The sequence below is a fragment of the Orcinus orca genome, chromosome 17, assembly GCF_937001465.1.
Source record: "Orcinus orca chromosome 17, mOrcOrc1.1, whole genome shotgun sequence".
NCBI lineage: Eukaryota > Metazoa > Chordata > Mammalia > Artiodactyla > Delphinidae > Orcinus > Orcinus orca.
Genome location: NC_064575.1, coordinates 49,191,784 through 49,216,750, shown reverse-complemented (window position 1 = coordinate 49,216,750; position 24,967 = coordinate 49,191,784). Strand labels below are relative to the sequence as shown.

At 35.6% G+C, this 24,967-nt stretch overlaps 1 protein-coding gene across 7 annotated transcripts in view; it reads right to left on the bottom strand.

The window, feature by feature from the left end:
- Nucleotides 1–24,967, bottom strand: part of MTDH (metadherin) — a 52,998-nt gene that overhangs the window by 7,704 nt on the left and 20,327 nt on the right. For 2 of the 7 annotated variants that reach the window (XM_033438236.2, XM_033438238.2), the window contains 7 exons: nucleotides 19,389–19,473; nucleotides 18,493–18,669; nucleotides 17,028–17,093; nucleotides 15,207–15,443; nucleotides 12,586–12,675; nucleotides 10,318–10,416; nucleotides 4,204–4,328 (listed from right to left, as the gene is read on the bottom strand). In XM_033438236.2, coding sequence (XP_033294127.1) covers nucleotides 4,204–4,328; nucleotides 10,318–10,416; nucleotides 12,586–12,675; nucleotides 15,207–15,443; nucleotides 17,028–17,093; nucleotides 18,493–18,669; nucleotides 19,389–19,473 — 879 coding nt within the window. The remainder of the gene's footprint in view (nucleotides 1–4,203; nucleotides 4,329–10,317; nucleotides 10,417–12,585; nucleotides 12,676–15,206; nucleotides 15,444–17,027; nucleotides 17,094–18,492; nucleotides 18,670–19,388; nucleotides 19,474–24,967) is intronic. The other 5 variants (XM_033438237.2, XM_004275361.4, XM_033438240.2 and 2 more) reach the window with 5 other exon arrangements.

The following is a 24,967-nucleotide window of genomic DNA, read 5'->3' as shown; positions in this document are numbered from 1 at the left end:
ATCACATACTCAAAAAATAACAAAAGTGCATGGAACTTCACTCTTCTATTACGATAAACCTCTTTTTCTTACATCTTTCATCACTCACTACATGATCAATTAGACAGCTGTGTAAACCTTGGTTTTTAAAAACTCGTTTCTTAGGTAATTCATTTTATTTAAACACAGAACTATTTGCATTAAAACTGAACTTGACCCTGTTAAGAGAATGACAAGCTACAGAGTAGGAGAAAATATTTGTAAACCACATATCCAACAAAGGACTTGTATCTAGATTATATTAAAAAACACTCAAAATTCAACAATAAACAATCCAATCAGAAAGTGTGCAAAAGATACAACAGATATTTCACAAAAGACATTAGAAATGTTCCGTATCTTGACCATGTCAATGCCAATGTCCTGGTTTTGACACTGTACTACACTTTTGCAAGATGTTACCATTGGGGGACACTGGGTAAAGGGTACAAGAGATTTTTCTGTATTATTTCTTACAAGTACATGTGACTCTGGGACTTCCCTGCTGGTCCAGTGGGTAAGACTCCGTGCTCCCAATGCAGGGGCCCTGAGTTCGATCCCTGGTCGGGGAACTAAATCCCACATGCAGGCCACAACTAAGAGGTAGCATGCCGCAACCAAGAAGCCTGCATGCGGCAACTCTGAGCCCGCATGCCTCAATGAAGACCCAGCGCAGCCAAAATAAATAAATAAATAAATATTTAAAAAAGTACATGTGACTCTATAATTACCTCAAAAGAAAAGGCTTAATTAAAAAAATTGAATTTGAGAAGGAATGTCATTGAAAATAATATTCTGCATGACAAGAATAGCAAATTAGAATTGTTAAATTAGTATGAATGATATTTCTTCACACATACCATACCATATAGCTGAGTTTTCTATGGAAAAGTGCTTTTAGATTATTCTGTACAGATGACAGCCAAGATTCTTAGACTCTACTTAACGGGAGAGATGATATAGCTAACTTGCTATTTCTCTGCTCAGCACCATAGTCATTAGGATGATTTTGGAGGTCTCATGAACCATCAAATAGTTTACAGAAATTACTAGCAGATGGAAAAACAAAACCAAACCAAATCCTGCACAAATCCTGCTAAACTTAGCTAAGAGACTTTCAGTCCAAGTTGGCTGCTAGTTGTGGAGAAACTTCCACAGAAGTTTTTACCATAGGCTCACAATGATTAAAATGTCATATGAAAAGATGCATCCTCTGAAGGATATTCAGGTCACAAGAACTCTGGTCAGTCTGCTTCTCAGCCAATTTATAATCCATCCATACTGTCTATGGCTGCTTTTGCACTAATGCATGGCCCTTTAAATAAAAGTTTGCTGACCCCTGCACTAAAATCTCTCCTATCATTAAAATACAAACGACCCCAACAAAACCCTTCATCATACTACAGTTTGCTATTATCCACTACTTCTCCTCCATCCATACCCAAACTTGCTTAAGAAAAAAAATCTTAAAAAAAATTTTTATTTATTTATTTGGCTGCACCAGGTTTTAGTTGCAGCATGAGGGATCTAGTTCCCTAAGCAGAGATTGAACCTGGGCCCCCTGCATAGGGAGCACGGAGTCTTACCCACTGGACCACCAGGGAAGTCCCAAGAAAAAAATACCTTATTATTTTTTAACCATCATTTTACTCAACTTACTCCGACTGGCTAGTAGTCCAAGGTTTCTAATCAAACTGCTCTAAATTACCAGAGAACAAATGTCTCAGCCTCTGTGTCCCAGAACTCTCCTCCCTCAGTTTCTTTCATGGGTTAAAAGTTGGGAGTTCCCCAGATTTCTATGCTCATTACATTGCTCTTTTCAACTCTATAAAATTTTCTACACATTTCACTCACCCTCAAAGTTTTAACAACCATATACTAATTACTTCCAAATACAAATCTTTTCCCAAAGCTTTAACCTGTTGCAACCAACTTTTCTTAGGCATATCTACAAAATACCTTACATCTAACACATCCCAAACTGAACCAACCATCTTCCCCCAATTAACTAGCTTTTGCTTTCTCTGTTGGAAGCACCACTTTCACCATCCCAGTTACCTAAGCTACAATTCTGGAAGTCATTTTTTTTTGTTTTTTTAAGAACAATTTTTTTTAAAAAATTAATTATTTATTTATTTTTTGGCTGCACTGGGTCTTCATTGCTGTGCATGGCTTTCTCTAGTTGCGGTGAGCAGGGGCTACTCTTCATCGTGGTGCGCGGTCTTCTCTTTGTGGTGGCTTCTCTTGTTGTGGAGCATGGGCTCTAGGCGCACGGGCTCAGTGGTTGCAGTATGTGGGCTCTAGAGTGCGGGCTCTAGAGCGCAGGCTCAGTAGTTGTGGCAGATGGGCTTAGTTGCTCTGCGGCATGTGGGATCTTCCTGGACCAGGGCTCGAACCCATGTCTCCTGCATTGGCAGGCGGGAAATCCAAGGTTTTAAACGTGACATTAAAGGGCTTGTAGAACCTGGTTTCTGCTTCCCTTTCCAGTCTCATTTCTGATCACCCTTTGCTACACATTCTGCTTTAACCTCTGGGATGCCTTGGCTAAAACGCCAAAGTGCTTCCATAATACCTAACACATTATAACATTACTTTTATCTTCCAATGTGCCTGTCTCCCTCCTCTCCTCCCTAACTAGACTGTAGGCTCCTCGAAGGCAGTAATTGTGTCTTGTTTCTCTACTAGCACAATACCTGACCCATGGCAGATGCAATTAATGTCTGTTGAATAATAATGGCCCTAGTATCTTCAGAGCCTCTTTGACTTTTCACCCTTCTTTCTATAACCAACCAGTAGAAAAGTTCTATCAGTAGCTTAATGACTCTTGTAAATAACCACTTCCATTTATTTTTCAAAGCTATCAACTTAGTTCATTATCTCCTCCTGATTCATGAAATCAAAATAGTATAAAATAGCCTCCCAAACCAGTCTTCTCATTTTTGCTATATCCAGCCTAATTTTTCTTTTTCAAAAAATTTATTTATTTAGGCTGTGCCAGGTCTTAGTTGTGGCACACAGGATCTTCGTTGCAGCACGCAGGATCTTTTTTAGTTGCGGCATGAGTGATCTTTTTATTTTTATTTATTTATTTGTTTGTTTGTTTGGCTGGCTGTGTTGGGTCTTAGTTGCGGCATGCGGGATCTTTGTTGCTGTGTGCGGGATCTTCGTTGTGGCACATGGGATCTTTTTTTAGTTGTGGCATGCGGGATCTTTAGTTGTGGCATTTGAACTCTTAGTTGCGGCATGTGGGATCTAGTTCCCTGACTAGGGATTGAACCTGGGCCCCTTGCATTGGGAGTGTGGAGTCTTAGCTACTGGACCACCAGGGAAGTCGCGGCATGCGGGATCTTTTAGTTGCAGCATGAGGGCTCTTAGCTGCAGCAAGCAAGCAGGATTCTAGTTCCCCAACCAGGGATCAAACCCCGGCCTCCGGCACTGGGAGCTTGGAGTCGTACCCACTGGACCAGGGAAGCTCCCAGCCTAATTTTTCTAACCCTAGCAATGATTAGGTTATCCCTAGTTTAAAAGCTGTCAGTAGGTTCTCATTACTTCTAGAATTCCATAAAAATGTGGCAAGGTATATATACCACTCATTTCATCTATTTATTCATTTACTGAATGTGAATCATGTTTTGTAGCTCTAGTTTATAGAGCTACAAAAATTAAAACTTCACGGTCCCTTTCTTTAAGGAATGAAGCCTAGAAAGGGAGACTGACGTACAAACAATTGATCCTACCACCAATTGATTCCACACGTGTATTATACCTCTCCACCAAACATGTTACTTTCCTGCCTTGGTCCCTTTTTCATAAGGTTCTCAGTCTTATCTTGCTATGAAGCTTTCCTTAATTTTTCATTGAGAACCAATCTACTCTTCTCTAAACACACTAAAAGTTGGTAGGCTGTTATAATAATTCTGATGAGGACAGGAATTGTGCGTCTTTTTTCTTATCAGTATATAATAGTGCTTTCCACATAGTAGAATCCTCAATAATTTGTGGAAAGAAGAAACAGTAATGGAGAGAAGGCATGTGGACATAAGATGACTGAAGCAAATATGATTAGAATGTCTCTCTGAAGCAACTCTACCCCTGGATATATTTGTAATACAGAATGTAACCCTTAATAATTCCAATACAGTTGGTTGCTTAGAGAAATAAACACCCACTAATCCCTTTACTCACTTTTTGATCATCAGGAATTGGTTCCTGGGACTTTTGAAGTGAAGCTCTTTCTTCATCTACCCAATTTCCCCACTCTTCTGCTGGCGCATTCCAATCAGAGCTGGGATCAGCAGAAGACATACCATCTAAAATTTAACAGTGTCAATTAGGTATCTGTCACTTCTGCCAAAAACTAAATGCAAAACCCCAAATTCCTTATGTTGAACTAAGCTGTAATTTTAAACTACTGCTCTTCTTCCTCCCAAGTACATTTTAAGGGCTAGGAAAAATACCCAATAACATGACGGTAAAAACCTTTACCCAACTTCTGCTGGGCACATTATATGACTAGATGGAATGTCTAAGAAACTCCAGAAAACTTATGAATTAACCATTTATTCCACTCTCGCTACTTCCTTTATTATCAAAGGAAGTTTATCCCCTGAATTTGCTTTCTTTTCACTGTTTATGTGTAACTTCATCTAGGACTTGGTCATTTTTTCTGATTTGTCCCCTCAGGGTGTAAAATGAGTCACTCTCTAACAGCAGTGCCGAAATCACGCTCTTCCCTCCTTGTGAACTGTTTAACATTAGGTTCTTCTTCAAATTCACCAAGTCATGCACAATAGTCAACCTCTTCTTTTTCTCCTCTTTTTAAAAAAATACTTTACCTTCTTATATTTTTTCAGATTATTCAATGCTACTTTTATCTTTCCAAAATATATGAGTCACTTTCAGGGCTTCTATCACCCTCTTCTCAAGAAAAAAAATTTTTTTTTTTTTGAAGAATAAATTTCTAATCTAGACTTCCAAATTCTTTCACGCTAGGAAGCACTGAATTTTTACCTCCTTTGGGAAGCTATCACTGGCTTATTCTAAAAGAGAAAAACAATCTTTGGCTTTACCCTGGTTAGATAAGTAGCTCTCAAAATTAATTCTTCCCTCCTCTCCCTGGACATCATACACATCCATATATACACCTATAATAACTACTTAATGTTAACATAACAGAACTTAGACTTTATTTCTAAATGGTTAACAAGTCATTCTAACATTGCTCTTTATTGAAAAAAAATCCAACCTTTCCCCAATTAATGCCAAATGCTACTTTTATGAAATATTAAATTCTTAAATATACACTTCAGTCCATTTCTGGAATTTCTGTTCCATTCATCTATTCCTGTCATACAAAATATAACTTGTAATATATTTTATTATCTAGAACAACAAATCTGCCTGCATTACTCTTATCTTCTTCACTATTCTTATTTTTCCACATGAATTCTATTATTTTTGTTTAGAGGGTAGGTATTATTATATGACCTCATGAAGACTTAAAAAAAATCTATGGTTTGGATAAATATATTGTGATCTGGGAAAATGCTCATAGAATAAAAATCATAGACAAAACTGCCTGTGCAACATGATCCCAAATTTATAAGAAGAAGAGACAAAAGAAAAGAATACATTAATAATAGATACATCTTAACAACGGAGTTACAGGAATTTCATCTTATTAAGTACTTACTAAATACTAGAACTTGAGCTAGACAGATAACAGAGGTACAAAAATGAGTATGAAATAATCCCTCCCCACATGGAGCTCGCAGTCTGTCTACTCAGGGATGAAGATAAGTAAGTACAACAATTAAGTACAGAGTGACAGATTCTGTCATGGGAAGTGCGAAAAGGGAGAAGAGGGGCTAAACCAGTAGAGGATGGGGAGAGACTGAAAACATCATAAGCAAGAATTTATGGTCCAGTAGAGGAAAAACATGGAGTGATTACAAGTGTGAAATGTGTTACAAAAAAGGAAGTTCCTTCATATATTTCTAAATTTACTACCATGAGCAGGTATCCAGAGCCAGTATTACACAGTAACAGCATAGAGGTTAAGAGCATGGACCTCAGAATCAAACAGACCTATATCTGAATATTGCTCTACCATTTAATAACTATGTGATTTTGGTCAAATGTCTCAATCTTAATTGGCTATGTACCAACTTCATAGGATTGTTGAAAGGATTATATTAGATACATGTAAAGCAGTTCATAGCAATGCAGTAAGTGCTCAATAAATGGTACCTACTGCTTTTAATATCACTGATGACATTAACGATAGAAAGACAGTTTCTAAGCTATCAGGCATACACAATTAAGAATTTATTTCTCCCAATCCTGATAAATCTCTCAATAAGATACACTTGGTTATGTTTTAATGCAGAAGTCATTTTTATAAGTAAATATGTATGTAGTATGTGACCTCCCGTACTAGTAGTATGGGACTTCCCTGGTGGTCCAGTGGGTAAGACTGTGCTCCCAATGCAGGGAGCCCAGGTTCGATCCTTGGTCGGGGAACTAGATCCCGCATGCATGCCGCAACTAAGAGTTCACATGCCACAACTAAGAAGTCCACATCCTGCAATTAAAGATCCCGCATGCCGCAAGGAAGATCCCGAGTGCTGCAACTAAGACCCAGCACAGACAAAAAAAAAAAAAAAAAGTATCTAGTAGATGTCTGGAACCAATTGCTCATCTTACACCAAGCATTCATTAAAAATATTATTAGGAGATTTGAATGCCAAAGCCGTCAACTGTTTTGCTTAAACCTCACAAATAAGAAACCCAGATTTGGAAAATTGCTGTCCATAAGCCAGGTCACTTAGGGATTCCTGTCGGAAAAAAAACTTTATTTTGTCAAAAAAAAAAAAAAAAGTTTAAGGAAGTGAATGGGCACTATTTAACATATAAACTCTTTTCTTAATAAATACGGTGGTGGCGGGGGGTGAGGGATAAAAATCTAGTAAAGTACTCGGTAAAATTATCTTTTTTTGTAAAAGGCTTAGACAGCCATAAAGTTTGAGGAGTAACTGTAGTCTATGTTTCAACTTCTATCAGAACATTAATAGAAGCATAAATCTCTACAGGCTTTATAAAGCTTTATTGTGATTTTTCCACGTTTATTGATTTCAGGTTGGTTTTTATATAATTTTTAAATTAACTGGGATCAAATAAAACTACTCCCCCCCACCCTCCCACCGCCCCTCACCCCCGACCTGTGGGATTTTAGTTCCCCAACCAGGGATCTAACTGGGGCCCTCGGCAGTGAAAGTGCAGAGTCCTAACCAGGGAATTCCCCAAATAAAACTACTTTAAAACAACAGATCAATCAACTAAGCCTAAAAATTGTCACCAGGAGACAACGCATAATTCTTAAGGTTCATGGGCCTAATGAACCTTAGTTTATTAGCACCAAGTATACATATACTTGGTGCTAATAATCTTAGTTTCCTTGAAACTATGTAGTACAGTTTCATTCATAGCATAGTTCCCTCCATTTATAGAGTAATTTCTCATTTCTTAAAATTCTCCCATTAGTTTGCCAAAGTCTTTCCAAAGAGCTTTATATTAGCTGTCTTTTCAAAATGGTAAGGAATTTGTCTCTCTATTGAATTTGCTTGTGAAATAATGTTTTAGGTTTAAGCATCCCGTAGCTATTTTCCTTTTTATCTCAGTAAGAAAATGGTTGTCAGCTGTTTCTGGTCAGAACTTAATTCAGCATTAACTTTAATAAAATAAAACAAATATGTTAGAAAGAATTTCTCTAGTGTTTAAACAGACAATTTACAAATTAACCCCCACTGAGTAGACTAATTATGCTCCTAGAAGAATATCATCAATAGCATCACAGCACTTACTGAATATTTACAATGTATCAGGCAGTGTTCTAAGGGCTTTATAAGTATTATGTCACTTAATCCTCTCAACAAGTCTGTGAGGGAAGAAATATTATATTTACAGATGATGAAACTGAAGCACAGAAAAACAATGAAGCTAAGATTCGAACCCAGGTAGTCTGTCCTCAAAGCCCATGCTCTCAACCCATTCACTATGCTGCCGTTAATTCTTTCACTCTGGTGTGCCAACAAAAACAAAATTCTATTCAACATCTGACTTTTTACAGGGGTTATGACGATATTGTTCCTTTATGATCAAGATAATTGAATGATTAACATCTGTCTTTAAAAAACATTACCTTCTGTACTTTAGCATCTTTAACTTTATTAAACAATTTTTTTTGGTCTCAATGCGTGGCATTCGGGATCTTAGTTCCCCAACCAGGGATCAAACCTGTGCCCCCTCCAGTGGGAGCGCAGAGTCTTACCCACTGGACTGCCAGGGAAGTTCCAGCATCTTAACTTTATATTCAAGTGCTTGGGTAAATTCAATGCCTTTCTGCTAGATAATGATGTTTATGCCTCAAACCAGAGGGTCAATATATTAATCGTATCACATTGTTAAATGTAAAGATAGTATATATATACTTTGTGGATTAGTAATCTCAAATACTTCATGCATTCTATAAATTTAGAAGGAATAACTAAATTCACTGAGTACCAAAATTAGCGACATTAAAGAAGATAACACAAAAAATAAAATTCACAGAGAAAATGAGGTTAAAGAGTAACTTTGGACTGAAAAGACTGCCAATACAGCATAACAAACAAAAAAGGCGGTCTGATACTTATTACTTAAGTACAGAGTCCCATGGATATGTTTATTTCAGTCTCTTATTTATCAGCCAATTGTGTTTTTCATTATCACAAGAATAAAAAGATAAAAGTAGAGCTATTCTTTCCAAGCAGGGAAGCCTAGAGCCCTGTTTGCTCCATTTTTCCTCAGCTTCAACCCACAGCTGCCCAAGACAACTCAGTGCTATTTTCTTACAATCACTCCTCAATTCTATTTTGCACATAGCAGATCATTCTTCCCGAAGTACAGACTGTTTCCTCCCCCGCCCCCCACAAAACAGTGCTTCACATCCTTGTAATACTTTGTATTTATCTGATACTTTATAATTTTCAAAGAGCTTTCATGTTCACTCCCTCATTAAAACCTCATAACACTCTATGGAAGTAGATATGAAAGATTATTTGCTCTGTTTCACAGGTCAATTAATCTAGATTCCAAGATAAGTGACAAAGTCCAAGACATATGAGATACTATGTTTTAAAGTCAGGACTAGAAGTAGGATCTACCTTCTAAACTAGTGCTCTGACCCTTGGCTCCCTAATACTTAGCCAGCAATTCAAGGCTTTTCACAATATGGTCCTTCCTAATATACCTTTCCAACCTCACCTCCCTCAACTGTGCTTCAACGAATCTAACAGAGACTAGTCTAAGACTAATCTTTGGATTGTGTTGCAAGCATACCTTCATGATTACAATCATCATCGAGGTTGTACCATGCAGTGGTTAAGAACATGAACTCTGGGGGCCAGACTACCAAAGTTTGATACTAGCTCTTCCACTTAACTGTGTGGCTGGGGAAAATTAGATAACTTTTCTTTACCTCAGTTTCTTCAACTGGAAAGTGTGGGAAAAAAAAATACCTACCTCACAGAATTGTACTAAACAAGCTAATAATATGCATAAGACTTAAACCATCTAGATCACTGCCTGGCACAGTCAGGTGTTTGATTTTATGATCATTAGTACTATTGAACACCTGTGTATAAAAAACTGCACTAGGTACTGAGGATAAGGAAAGTCCTGTTTCCAGAGGGTTTTAAATTCTAACATTTAAGGTTGTGGGGAAAAAGAAAATCTGTTTTTTTTTTTTTTTAAATGAAGATGGTATGAACTTTCTGAACATAAAAACCATATTCTTCCTTTTCCCTTCCTCTTTTTTTGTGACTCTTGCCTTTAACTTTCCTATGCTTCTACTGGAAATTAGACTAAGAAAATGGTTTTCTACCAATATAAAAACGTGCATACCTCATGAATTCAAAGCCATTCCTGTATATTCTATTTACTCTATTATATTAAAACTAGGAAAAGAAATAGAACATTCATTTAAAACAATTTAAAAACTAGACAAACTACAGAGCAATTATAAGAAAACTTCATGTTTAAATATTGCCTCAATCATGAAAAGTGAATTTAGTTTTAATTCTACAGGTATTCAATAGTCAGTTTACAAGTAGTATACATTTGGTATTAAACTATATTACTATGACCTAAAAGGTGAAAAATTAGGATTAAAATTAAAACATAAAGCATGAATTAGGGTGTTAGAAAGAAAATTCTGAAAACAAAAACAAAAATAAACTGATAATTTTTAAAAGGACATACTTAACCCAGACCATTCATCATCGATATATGGTTGATTACGGCTAACATCCCACTGATAATCAGAAGTGGTAGACTGAGAAACTGGCTCAGCAGTAGACCCTTAAATGAAAACGAATGCAATAAAATTAAAAATGGAATTTTCTAATGATGTTTCATAACAATAGTTCTATACTTTGCACACGAAGACTTAATTATTTTTTATTTCTCCTAAAAGGAAAACTGCAGACATCAGAAAAAGAGTTAAGATAAAGAAAAGCAGAATTGAGGGTAATTTTAGATTTAGCACGATAATCACTGGATTGAATTCACTGATCAGAAATATATTTTTTCCCTAGTACCAATCCCTTAGATTTTGTCTTTTATAATATATACTTCAAACCAGGTATCTACAAATTTCAAGAAGTCAAAGAAAAATTGTTTTATTTTTCTTCTTCATGAAAAATAATAAAGCATAAAAGAAATACTGGAAATTTCAGGGTATGCCTATATCCTTAGAACCCTGAAGGACACAACTAGAAAATGTCTGAGCTTGCTAGAACCTTCTGCCTAAGAAAAAATAAAAGAAATAGATGACTATCTAGAGAGGTGAGGCAGAAAGAAGCCAAAGAGAATAAGACAGTTGTGCTGGTGATTTAGAGACCAAGGTAAGTTCAAGTGCACTTAAAAGCAAGAGAATATTATCTTCTAAATTTTTTCTGTTTTTACTTTTTTAGGAGGTGGGGAATAGGTGGGGTGAGTGGGGTCACACAGTCCTTTAGCAATATGATGAAAGCTGTGGTTGGACTACTGTCCAGGACTTACACAAAGTTTTGCATATAAATTAAAGGATGCCAGGTCAAAAATCCTTGGCTCTATAGCCATAAATTCGTTTTAGAATAGAAATGTAAAGGAGTGGTTTTCCATCAGGGATTTATATACCCCAGACCTTCTGAATCAGAATTTGCACATGTTTTGGAGTCCTTCTTAGGTGACTGTGATATTCACTTTGCATTCAGAGCCACTGATAAAGGGTTAAGAAGAATACCTGTTAGTATAAAAGACACTTCCCCTCACAAAAGTCCTTACTCACTTATAAATTTTCACTTGGTTATAGATGATCTTACTAGCCTTCCACTAATATGCTTGAAATATACTCAAAACAGTTATATATTTTAAATATAAATTTTGACAAATGGAGTAACCCTATAAAATTCATATATAAATAGCACATTAGCTGCTTAGAAAGACTACAGTAACACTGTTGCTATTTCTTTAGCAGCTTTCTCTGAATATATGAATAGAATAGCATCTGTGTTGTACAAAGTCACCAAATGAAGGAAGAAATTAACTTGTACCTCTGGAACTAAAATGTAGCCTATGAGACCAAGGGTTGGCAAACTACAACTCATAGGCCAGATCTAACCATCCCTTTTTTGTATGGCCCATGAACCAAGAACAGTTTTTATATTTTTAAATGGTTGGAAAAAAAATCAAAAGAACAATATTTCAGAACCAGACACACTCATTTGGTTTATGTATTGCCTCTAGCTGCTTTACTGCTACAATGGCAGAATTAAGTAGTTGCAACAGAAGACGGTATGGCCCACAAAGCCTAAAATATTTGCTATTGGGCCCTTTACAGAAGAAGTTTGCTGACCTCTATTCTAGACTAGGTGACTCCAGACACTGTGGAACTACAAGATTAGTACTGGGTCCATGAATTCTAACGTGAACTAAACATTACAAAACTAAATGTGTCCCATGTTTATGTAGTATTTGTTAAGTATATATAGCATCTATATTATTAATAAAAGGCATATCCATGTAAGTAATGCTGAATTATAGTAGTTTAGTAGTAATAATGAATTTTCTAACTCAACAGATACTCAGAGGGTCCACATAACCCGAAAGCTATAAACTCATGATGAATAAGGGCAGATAGAAATAAAATGCCAAACTGCAAGTACAATTATGGTAGGGGTAAACTAGTAACAGAAGAGTGTCATGACCTTGAAGAGAAGGCCTTCTATTTGCATTCGTCTGTGTGCCAACACACTTTCAGTTAAGTTAGGCCACAAAATCTTCTGATCTCCACCACAGAAAGGAACTAAGCCACCTGCAGGTAAGAATTTAGGTCTTTCTTTATTAAGGCCTCTGCTACTTTATACTGTATATCTATAATTTATGTGGATAGCAGTACTTGACTCTGATTATTTTTTTCAAATAGCAAGTGCTAAAATTAAACAGAAAATTTTTTTGTTAACTAAATGAAAGACTGTTTTCACATACCAGAAACAGCAGAGTTAAGTGTGAGAGATGCAAAAGAAGCAGAATTCTGTTCAGAGGTATTCATTCCCCTATCCACACTAGACCAAGCAGCTGTTAAAATAAAGAACGTCACTTGGAACCTTCAATTTGCAATGAAACTTGAAAGATACGTACAGATTTATAACTATGATAATAATATTTAAAGATACCCTTAGAAATCAGAACCACCTAATATGGCAATAGCTACCATTTATTGAATGTCTATTATGTACTGGGCTCTTTACACCAACTACTTCTAATCCTTAGGGCAGCCCTGCTAGGCAAAGTTTCAGAGCAGTTAAGTGACCTGCTGACAGAAAACACCCGAGCCATGACTGGAACTTAAACCTACTTTCCAAGCCCATGTTCTTTCTCTGCTACAGCAAGCTACACGATCATCTACCACAATTAAGCTACTAGTTTGGATCAGGCACTGAAACTTGGTACTTCACACTCATTATAGCCAATCCTTACAACTACTTGAATATGGGATTCACACAGGTTAAATAACTAGCCTAATATCCATAAAAGCTTGTATGTGGAAAAATAGGGATTCATCCCAAATAGGTCTGTCTGAACTAGGAACAAGCTCATTCCACTACACCATGATATCTTCTCAACATTTTAAAGCAATTGCCTACTTACGTATGAGTATTTTAAGGAACATATATACATCCATGAGACAAGTCACATCTGTCTCTTCTCAGCAACTCACTGCAAACCTCATTTAAAATAGTTCCCTTTCAATTTCAATAAAGGTCCTAGTCCATCTAAGCAGGAACTCTAATCTGCTGCTTAAGTTTGTCTACAGCAACATTAAGCAAGTACTACCAACTAATTTATGTACTAATTATGAAAATGCTACATAGGTTTTGTAAGTAAATTGCAAATATCTCAAAAGGTCATTGTTCTTAAGATTACTTGATAAAATTTGACCATTTCTTTTATTAAGTGTGAAAGGATGCTTTATTAGCATAGAAATTTATGCTTTTATTACTGCTGAAAACAAGGCTAGGAATTTAGGGATTGTCTCTTCTTCCAAACAAATCTTGATATTTCTACACAATTTCTGGACATTGCAGGGGAAGAGGGGAGGACAAGCTGAAGAACAATATTAGCAAATGATATAGAGTCTGCTTCTTAGGGATGTTAGTCAACATGAGTTTTTCTAAGCTTACAAGTGATGGGAAAAGCAAGTAACATGCAAAGAAACAGTTCTTTCTACTTAAACACTAAAAACTCTGTAATGTCTATTGCTCCCCCAAACTAAAATAAACCAAGCAAAACATATCTGCAACAAGCACAACAGAAAGGATTATATGTTTAATGCACAAGGAATTACAACTTAAAGCACAAAAAACAGAGGCCATTACACAAATGGGCAAAGAACATGAACAATTTACAAAAGAAACAGAAATGATCAACAAAATTGTGAAAAACACTCAACCTCATTAGTGATTTTAAAAAGTTAACCAAAACAATTTATGTATTTTTTCCTTATCAAATTAGAAAAGATTAAAAAAATAAGAATACTCAACCTTGGTAAGCATATGATAAATGGCACTCATACTGATGCTGACAGGATAAATTAGAATTCTCCTACAAAATACTTTGACAACATGTCGTAGAGTAAACATTCATATTTCCTTTAATCCAATAATATCACTTCCAAGAATCTATCCTAAAGAAATAACCCCCAAACAAATATATTCAATGCAACGTCATTTACATTTCTTTAAAAAAAGAAGTTATTTCTCCGATGATACGGGAATAGTGAAATAGTTTATGCTATGTTTACACAATGTATCACATGGTCATTAAATAAAATACAGAAAGTAAAGAAAATGTTTGAGGCACAATATTAAGTGAGGGAGGAGGAACACAAAAATGCATGTATGATTTGGATTGTGTAAAAAAACCAAAATGAAACCCACAGAATTGTACACAGGAAAGAAAAAAAAAAAAAGGACCATAAGGAAATATATGGTTGTCACTGGGTAATGTATAACAGTGGGTTTTTCCTTCTCTTTTTGCAGTTTTCCATATTAAATATGGATTTCTTTTCTATAACACATGCACACACAAACACACCTGAAATTAAGTTGCTTTTAACTCGATGGCTCTCAACAGAAATAAGCTTCTCACTACTAGTCTTTATCTTTAGAATCCAGGGGAAAAATTAATTACAAACAGGCATTTTGTAGACTGTAAAATAGTATATAAATTGACGCTATAAACTGTATCTCCATTTACTACTTTTATTTAAACTCAGTGGAACTGTTGAAATCAGTCAAAAAGTCTGCTTACACATTACTCTTATTACATCACTAAAAATACACAATTATATCAGTTAGCTAAACTGATAATCAAATGTGATAAAAGCAAGTGAAATAATTAAATAAAGAGTAAATAATAAATGCTATTATTCACTTATTTAGTTCCCATTTTGCTCCATGTGAAGGATGTGAGATGAGTTAATCTATATTCTTTCTGTATAGCATGACTAATTTTTCTACTAATGGATCTGTTTTTCATTCTTGGAAAATTTTAAATGTACCAGATAGGCATTTTAAGCAAACTTAAAATTTTCTAACAGTTCTTACCAATGCCAGAAAATATTGATCGGTCACTCCAACTCCTTCCCCAGTCTTTTCCATTTGCATTAGCATCTCCACCGTCTTGACCCCAAGCAGATGGTTCAGTTTTCCTCTTGCCTGCAGAAGGAGGTGAAACAGAGTTCCACTTCTCCTCACCTGCACTGATCTGTGAGGAGAGTTTTACAGACTTTTCATTCCAGCCTCCTCCATTTACAGTGAGGTTTTCATTCAATCCTGAAGAAACTTAAAGAAAAGAAAATAAAGATTAAAAATGGATACATGACTCCCTGTTAAAACTGGGATATTTTCAACTTTCTATAATTGCTTGATTTATATTTATATTTTTATTTATCCTGTAAATAGCTCAAGCTTTAAAGATAAAATGAAGAATTTAAAAAGTGACATGACCACCATGGATGACTGCTAATTTAAAAACTACGAGTATGTTTGAACTTAATATGTATACTAATTATGTTTTCAAAAGCAGACTGACTTGCTCAAAAGAAGTAAAACAGAGCAAAGAAGAAAACACATATTCTGGTATACTCAGAATACTCACCCACTAAGAACATAAAGACTTCTTCTTAGTTACATGCTCTTTCCTTAAAAAAATATATATATATGTATATATATATATATATACACACATATATATATATATACACACACACATACATATAGTATAAGGCAGTGATTCTAAAACCTGGCTGCACATTAAAATCAAATGAAAAATTTCTTGGGCTTCCCTGGTGGTGCAGTGGTTGAGAGTCTGCCTGCTGATGTAGGGGACACGGGTTCGTGCCCTGGTCCGGGAAGATCCCACATGCCGCTGAGCAGCTAGGCCCGTGGGAAAAAAAAAAAAAAAGCCTTGAAAGAAATGAAAAATTTCTTAAAAGTAGACACTGGAGCCTCAGCCCAAACCAATCAAAATCAGAATCTCTAGGGATAGAGTCCAGACATCATTATGTTTGTGTGTATACATTTATATGCAGGTATATGTACACATGTGTATGTATTATCTGTGTGGTGTATATATATATACACACACACACAAATACACATAGGTGTGTGTATGTAAGTACATGTTTCTTTTTATATACGTGTGTGGTTCTCTAAGCTTCCTAGATGGCTGTAATGTGTAGCCAGGATTGAGAACCATGAGAATGAAGGAAGCTGACAGTGTTAAGAACAAGCCTGAAACGAGAAGGTGCTTCTTCATTTGTGAATTTACGTTTTACTACACTTTAGTTTTTAGGAAAGGTGTATCATTCTCTACTTAATTCAATCTTTATCATAAACTAGTAAATAAAATATATTTTCTATTTGTGAAGTACTGCATACCTCTATACTATAGTCCATTTATTATGCAATATGTGATACTGTTCAGGAAGCAGTTTAGAAGATTATAGGTATTAAGGCTTCTTATCTAATTTCAGGGGTAAAGTCTTTTATCCCATATATGCCTCTATCAAACCCAAGTCCGGAAAAAAAAAAATCTTTTTCTCTATTAGCTTAAACAATGCAAGCAAGAATCAAAATTGCATATAAACTATTAACTATTAATTGCATAACTATTAAAGAATGTTTTTACATATAGGGGAGAGGGAGAAACAACTAGAATATACCAAAGACTGTTAGAAGTGGGAGTGATTTTTCTGTTTATCTATTTTCTAAAACCTCTGAACTGTGATTATGTTACTTTAGTAACTGAAATCATTTCTAAGCCTTTTTTTTTCTTTCTGTGTCATTCATGTGAGGAAAAGAGACATACATATAAGTTTCTATCTTGATGGGCCTTCAATTTAAGTTACATGTAATTTCTCTCACCCTGAAGTGTAGAATCTCCTTTTCCAGACTTAAAGTTGCTAACTTGAACATTTAGATGAGAATCACCTGGTTGAAATAGAAATAAAATTTATTTAATACTAAATAGGCCACTATGCACATTAAGTTAGGAGTAACATACAAATTAATTTTTACTAATTATTTATCATAAATTGCTCCTTTAAGTACTAAAGTCTTACACTAGAAAAGAGCCACTTTTTACTCATAGCATATTTCACATGTCCTTAAGGATTTGAGCTCTCTAGTTATCATATTCTTAGTCAACTAAAATGCCAAAAAAGGACCTGGAAAATTGCCCAAGTATATATAGAGTCTCCTGTTCTATAATGGTTATCAAGATTCTTTAAAGTAGGAATTGAAGAACTGGGCTCTGTAATTGGATTCAACTTTGCCACCTCTCAGCAATACCAGCTAGGTGCCTTTTCAACAATCCTGGAAGCAAACACATCAACTTATAAGAATTTTGCCAATATTTGGAGCAGGACTTAGGAAATATGGCAAGCGGTAAGACTACATGTTATAACAAAGATACTATTTCTCTGACACTGAAAAGCATAATGATCACAAGGTATCAAAAACCCAGCATGACATAGGATTGTGCTAGCAAGGAAGGCATGCACAAGACAGTGAAAAGGAGTCACCAACAGAAACACTACAGCATGGCTAATATGTGACAGTGAAAATGGATAAGCAGAAGTCACTGCTGTACCACAGCAATAAATTCCACCAAATCATCAAGCAAAAAAGTAAAAGACACCAAGGCTAAGACAGAGGTTTGGAGACAAGTGGGAGGTGCTGGCAATTAATGAAAAGGTGAAGGAAGAAAAGTCAATGCCTGAAGCAAGATGAACAGCATCACTCTGTAGACTGATGTCTCCAGGGTAAAAGTGATGGCAATGTAAGAACTATCAAGAAGCCATCAGTATTGGATAGTTTGAACATGTGAAATACTTGGGAAGAACATTAGCTCAATAATGTTTGCAGTTCCAGTCTAGCTTTATCAAACACCTATAGCATTCTCAAAAAGTTGGGGTGCTAAGAAATCCAGATAGAACCTGTATTATCCAGAACATGCTTGTTTCATCTTGGAATGAAAAGAATGGTGACAAGTCATTTCATTTAGTGAATGTCCACTATAAGAAATGGAGATGTTAGGGAGTTGGGGCAAAGCAATACACGTGAGAAAAAAGCAGCAATCATTCTCTCATGTGACAAGGCAGAAAGGCAATTTTAATTTAACAGGCCATTCATTAGGCAGTATGTGACAAGTAACACTGCTGGTATCAGGTAAACCAATACGTGGTCCACAGTACTCTCACGAAGAAGGGTATATCAGCACAATGATGTAAGCAGTTTAAAATAGCCAGATTTTGACGTAATGATATTTTGTACATCTGATTAAAAGGAGTTGGATTTGATGTATCACTCTTATGTTCCACTAATATACCTTTATTCTTCTTGGAACCAACAGGAAATGATGCAGTTGTAACTTGCTCGGTGGTAACTGTGATGGTATTTTCTATCCCAGGGATAGTTGAATCCAATGAACCAGAATCAGACTGCACCTTATCACGTTTACGCTGCTGTCGTTTCTCTCTGTGACTAATTTTAGTTTCCCAGGCTCCTGACATAGCCCCAGAAAAAAAAACGTTATTCAGTAAGGGGAAGACAAAAAAGTTGTAGTTTTGGGGGGAAAACATGGTGGGGCATCTGAAGTATCACGATAAATTTAGATATTAAACTAAAAACCAAGAATGCTGATTATACTAATTTATCCTATGAATTTATTCTAATCTCGCTGTTCTAGGCAGCTAACTGCCATTATTTATTCTGGTAATTTTTATCAGATCTGTCATCTATGGTTTAGAAAAAATTGATGTAAGTTATCGTGCATATTTTTTATCTTGCTGGATAGTACTAGTAGGGGACTGTTATATATACGTACTAATAAATGGGTTTATTAGGTGAGGACAATAAATGGCTTACTTAAGAATTTCGCACCCAGCCTTCTAGGGATGGTATATTTAAGAACAATGGGAAAAAACCAAACCACGTTTCTAGGAAACAAAGACAAAATGAACGGCTTTTAAATTGCTCAAGATATTGGGCTAGACCTTAAATTTCAAGGCAGTTCCCTTCAAGGAAAGCATTGTTAGATACTTAAATAATTTAGGGGAAAAACGTGTCTCCTAACAATGTCACAGATGTGTACATTAAAATCTATAGTTATTAAAAAGAAGAGCCAGATAAAAGATTAAGCGAAACAAATGCAGCTTTTATATAATGCACCTTGGTAAAAAAGGATTAAAAATTTTTCTACAGTCCTTTCACTTGCTCAAGTACCTTCATCAACTTCCTTTCCATCATGGCGTGAACTGTTTTGCACTGCTTTAGCATCTGACTTTGATTTCTTCTTATTTTTCTTTGACTGAAAGTAAAATAGAATGTTACTTAATATTTCATTATGTTTTTGAAAAGGTAGGAGTCAGTAAAATACATAATAAAATGTATGATGCTGACAACCAAAAAAATTTAGTTTGATTAAAAAACTTAACATATTAAATGGCAATAATAGTATGAGGTTACCATTTATCCAGTGGTTACTATATAAGTACGTTACATTCAATTCTTTATTCTTTAAAAAAAGCTCACTAGAAAGGTATTATTCCCATTTTAGAAATTAGGAAACAAAGACTTAGAGATGTTAAATGTTAAATAGGCTGTCTGGGTTGCATTAAGTTAATAAATTAGGAAATAGGTCTATCTGGCTCCAAAGTCTGTGCCCTTAGACATCATGCTATCCTAACTTACATCATAAATAAGGTACTATAACATGATGTTTTCAGAGCAATAAAATGAAAACCTATTGCTAGTGGTCAGAAGGAAAATGATGTACTTGATTATTGGTTTCTTGATTTCGTAAAGCAGATTGTTGGCATACTCTTCGTATAACAAATTAATGAGTCAACTGTACAAAATAGGTAATATTTTGTCAGTTTCCAAGCAGTGTGAAAATACCTAAGATTTGTATATGGTAGATGTGTAGTAATTCATTAAAGAAAAAACACCTACACATATACAAGATATGGACATTTTTGGAATGGCTTTCCAATTCCCTTTGCTAATATTTTCTCCTCTCAAAAGGTTACTAAAAACTTCATGAATCCATGATTTCTATATTTAGATAAGTGTTTCCAGAAGAGAACTAATATTTAAAAATATAGATTTTATTTATACTTCGTATTCACTCATTTAACTATTTACCGAGATTGGCTATGTATGTATTATTGTGACTATTTACCGAGATTGGCTATGTATGTATTATTGTGCACTATCTTAAAGTTAAGTTTACAACTAAAAAGAAATAGGGTAAGCAGTAACTGACAGTTTGAGTAAGCAATAAATGATAGCTAATTGCTTCTTATCAAGAAACTACTTGCAAATATTCTCAAGTGGCATGGGAATACATAAAAACTATTAAAATGTTTTCTTACGTTCCCCATAGTTGATATGCATCTGTTTCTTTGCATGTTCTCATTATCATTAACATGTATCATGTTTAAGGTACTGGTTTATTACCTCTACCAAACCAGGCTCATATCCACTTAAAAAAAATTGAGATATCTTTTTCAGTGTAGTTCAGCGGTTTTCAGTTATCTTCGAAGTTGCACAACTATCACTGGTATCTAATTCCAGAACATTTTCATCATCCCTAAAAAGAAACCTGGGACCCATTAGCAGTCACTCCCTACTACCTTTTCCCCACTGGCACCCACCACTAATCTACTTTCTGTATCTCATATCCACTCTTAAGTAAAGATGTAACACACTGAGCATCTATCAGTTACAATCTAGAGCAAGGGTCAGCAACCTTTTTCTTTCTTTCTTTCTTTTTTTTTGGCCGTGTGGCTTGTGGGAATCTCAGTTCCCCAACCAGGGATTGAACCCACATCCTTGGCAGTGAAAGCGCAGAGTCCTAACTACTGAACCGCCAGGGAATTCCCAGCAAACTTTTTCTATAAAGGATAAAACAGTAAATATTTTAGGCTTTGCAGGCCGTATGGTTCTATATGTAGCAACCAAATAATTCTGCTGCTGTAACATTAAAGTAGTCATATACCATATATAATTAAATGGGTGTGACTGTGTTCCAGTAAAACTGCATTTCTAAAAACAGGAATCTGGCTGAATTTGGGGGTCAGAGTTTGCCAGCCCCTGGTCTAGAGTAGTACTGTCCAACAGAAATATAACACAAGCCACGTATGTAATTAAAATTTTTCTAGCAGATATTAAAAAGTTAAAATATGTAACATTAATTTTTATATTTCACCCAACGCATCCAAAATACTATCATTTCAAAATGTAATCAATATTAAAACTATTAATAAGACAGTACGAAAAAGAATGCTAAATAGCCACACGTGGCAAACAGCTACTATACTGGACAGTCACACCTATAGAAACTAAAGTAAGTACCCCCCCCACCCCCGCCTTACAGATAAGGAAACCTGAGGCCATAAAGAGATTATATAACTTGCCTAAGACATAGTGTTAAGTGTTGAAACCAAGACTAAAATCCAGTTCTGACTCCAGAGCCTTGCCTCACAAATACTTTCCTTTCTGACTCTCTACATATAATGCCAAATATAAATTCAATCATGTATTAGCTATGTGATTTAGGGTTGAATCACTCTAAACCCTTTTCCCCAACTGTCATATGGGACAAAAACTCCTACTAACTTCACATAAGGTTCTTTTAAGGATTAAATAAGATGTGAAAGCAGACTGCTGACTACAAAGCCACATGCATAAATCAGCTTTTTTTTTTTTAAAAGAGGGAAGCTATGGAAAAAGCACAGGAATTACATTCACACTGAAATATACTGTGATTTGTCATTAAACTAAAATCTGCAGAAAAGTAAGGGAAATTATCTTGATTTAGGCTTCCATCTTGTTTGATTTTATACTATTACCTTTAAAAGTAACCTCACTTTAAAAGTAACCTCTCACTCAGATGAGACTTAGTAACATAATATACTATTAAAAGCTTTAAAGTGGGCTTCCCTGGTGGTTTAGTGGTTGAGAGTCTGCCTGCCGATGCAGGGGATGTGGGTTCGTGCCCCAGTCCGGGAAGATCCCACATGCCGCGGAGCGGCTGGGCCCGTGAGTCATGGCTGCTGAGCCTGCGCGTCCGGAGCCTGTGCTCCGCAATGGGAGAGGCCACAACAGTGAGAGGCCTGTGTACCGCAAAAAAAAAAAAAAAAGCTATAAAGTAAATATGTATACACACTACTAATTGACCCAGCCATCCTACTGAGGTGAATGTCTTACTTCTGATCAGCTCCATTACAGCTAACAGTTGAAGGAAAACTGAGAACGTAAGTTCTGCCTTCCTGTTACCCATAGTCCTTCCCCCCATTGTTGTCAGGCTTCACTATGGAGCTGGGTGGATTATTAAACTAGCCTCTCTTGAATGGTCTTCATACAATCAAGATTTATTAAATACCTACTATGTGTCAGACATTGTTTTAGGAACTCAGTATACAGAACTAAATAAAACTTTCTACTTATGGAAAGTGTACTATACTAATTTAATAGGAGAAACAGACATGTAAATGAGACATTAGGAGAAATTCTTATCTTCAAGGGCTTCCCTCCCATTGCTCATCTCCCAACATATCTATACCAGTCCAATTAATTTACATTCCCATTTAAAAACTCCCTACCATTTTCTACCATCTATAAAGTCTAATAACTTCCTCATATGATACAAGTCTTCCACAAATTAATCTCAACTGTATATTCTTTTTTTTTTTTTTTTTTTTTTGCGGTACGCAGGCCTCTCACTGTTGTGGCCTCTCCCGTTGCGGAGCACAGGCTCCGGATGCACAGGCTCAGCGGCCATGGCTCACGGGCCCAGCCGCTCCGTGGCATGTGGGATCTTCCTGGACCGGGGCATGAACCCGCGTCCCCTGCATCGGCAGGCAGACTCTCAACCACTGCGCCACCAGGGAAGCCCTCAACTGTATATTCTTTTATTCACATATACAATCATTTGGTTCCAACACGACTGTCATCTCTAAATATTCTTGTCTTTGCCCAAACGTTACTGACCATGAATTTTCTCTCAAAATAAAGTACGGTAGCCTGGGTGCTTAGGGTGACTTTCCTTGTACCCTTTACCGTGTACCCCCTCCCTCCCTCTACCGATGTCCAATGCCTAAAATGATGTGCATTGTTTTTTCTTAACCCAGCTCAAGTTCCACCCCGTTTGCATTATCTCTGTCATCTTCCTCTCCCCAATTAATTAATACCTTTTAACATCCTAAATAAGAATGCCAATGACTATATATAAAACATGAGTAAAGCTTAATATTTTGATAAAAAATAGTATAAACAGAAAGCCTAATATTTTCTTCCTTCATCCCAATGGATCTTCTTATGTATTCCAATTTGGAGTGTACAGTCTTTAAAGCACATGCTAAAGTAGTTCTAAGACTATGAGTAATTTGCTCTCAAATTCACAGAACTTAAATATAAAAAAAAAATGAACTGGTTATCAAAGAAAACACACAAAAATAACTTCCATAATCAAGCTCATCTTTTAATCTTAACATAAATGAATACTCCGTAATATTAGACAATACCCAAATAAGTGCTATCATTTATTAGAGTGGCAAAAGGTATACCTTGACAACAAAAGCAGATCTATTCAAATGGCTAACTGCTCTCTTAACAGATACTGCTATTTTAAAGAACTGCAAAGTATAAAGAAAGGCAGAACAGTGCCCAAGTAATGATGGAAAGATTAACTTAGGGAGTATAATCTAATATTTGCATTGCAACAAAACTATCAGAAGAGGAATACTGCACAAATTTTTAGTTAAATGATACTTTATTTTGCAATTAGCCATTTACACACAAGGTAAGTTGCCAGGTTCTGAATGTAATCCTTATTCAATTTATTAATTCTCTAATCTGGAAAGTACTAGTCCTTAAAATTTGGGGGAACTGACCTCTCTAATACTTACAACTCTGTAATCATCTAAAGTCTCTGCTGGTAATGTCAGGAGTGATAAAGTAAACAGAGCATGAAAAAGAGGAATGCTGAGTATTTTCTAAAGGTTAGAAATGGATACTAGAGTGCTCTGGTCTGCTGACTAGTGGCTGGTGTATAAGGTTTTTCATTAACTCACAGCAAAATCTTTTTTCCGAGATTTTTGTTCTTCTTCCATTGTGTCAAAATTCCTTTCTTTTTTTGCAATGGTGACAGTGGTTTTAAAAATGTACTACTCTGATACATTTTTTTTGAATGGAAGTAAGGAGTAGAGATGCAGGTGCAAGGAAGTGCCCACAATGAGCACTTTACCTCTTTCTCCTCACCCTGGTTAGTTATTTTCTTTCACAGCATTTAACACCACCTGACTTTAGAGACTATACTTGCTTGTTTTTAGTTGTTTTCCCCACTAAACTTCATAAGAATAGTGACTCTTTTATCAATCATTTTATCCTGTTTTATCAACCATTATATTCTTTGTGTTTAGATAGTATATACTGCACATAGAAGGTATTCCATTAATATTTCGTTAATTTTATCAACCATTTTATCCTGTTTTACCAACCATTATATTCCTTGTGCTTAGAATAGTATATCCTGCATATAGAAGGTATTCCATTATTAATATTTTGTTAATCAATGAAAGAGCCTAAAATTAGACTGCATTACATATAGCCCTGTCTTCCCAACTCTCACTGTCCCCCCAAATAAAATCTTTGAGCTATTACATTTGTATACTTGATTCATCATCCAAGCCATTAAATTATTTAAATATGTTTGGTGTGGGCTCATAAGTTACGGAACACTGCATAAACAGCATGGTTATCAACTCATAATCTTAAAAAATTTACAAGAAACCTTTCTT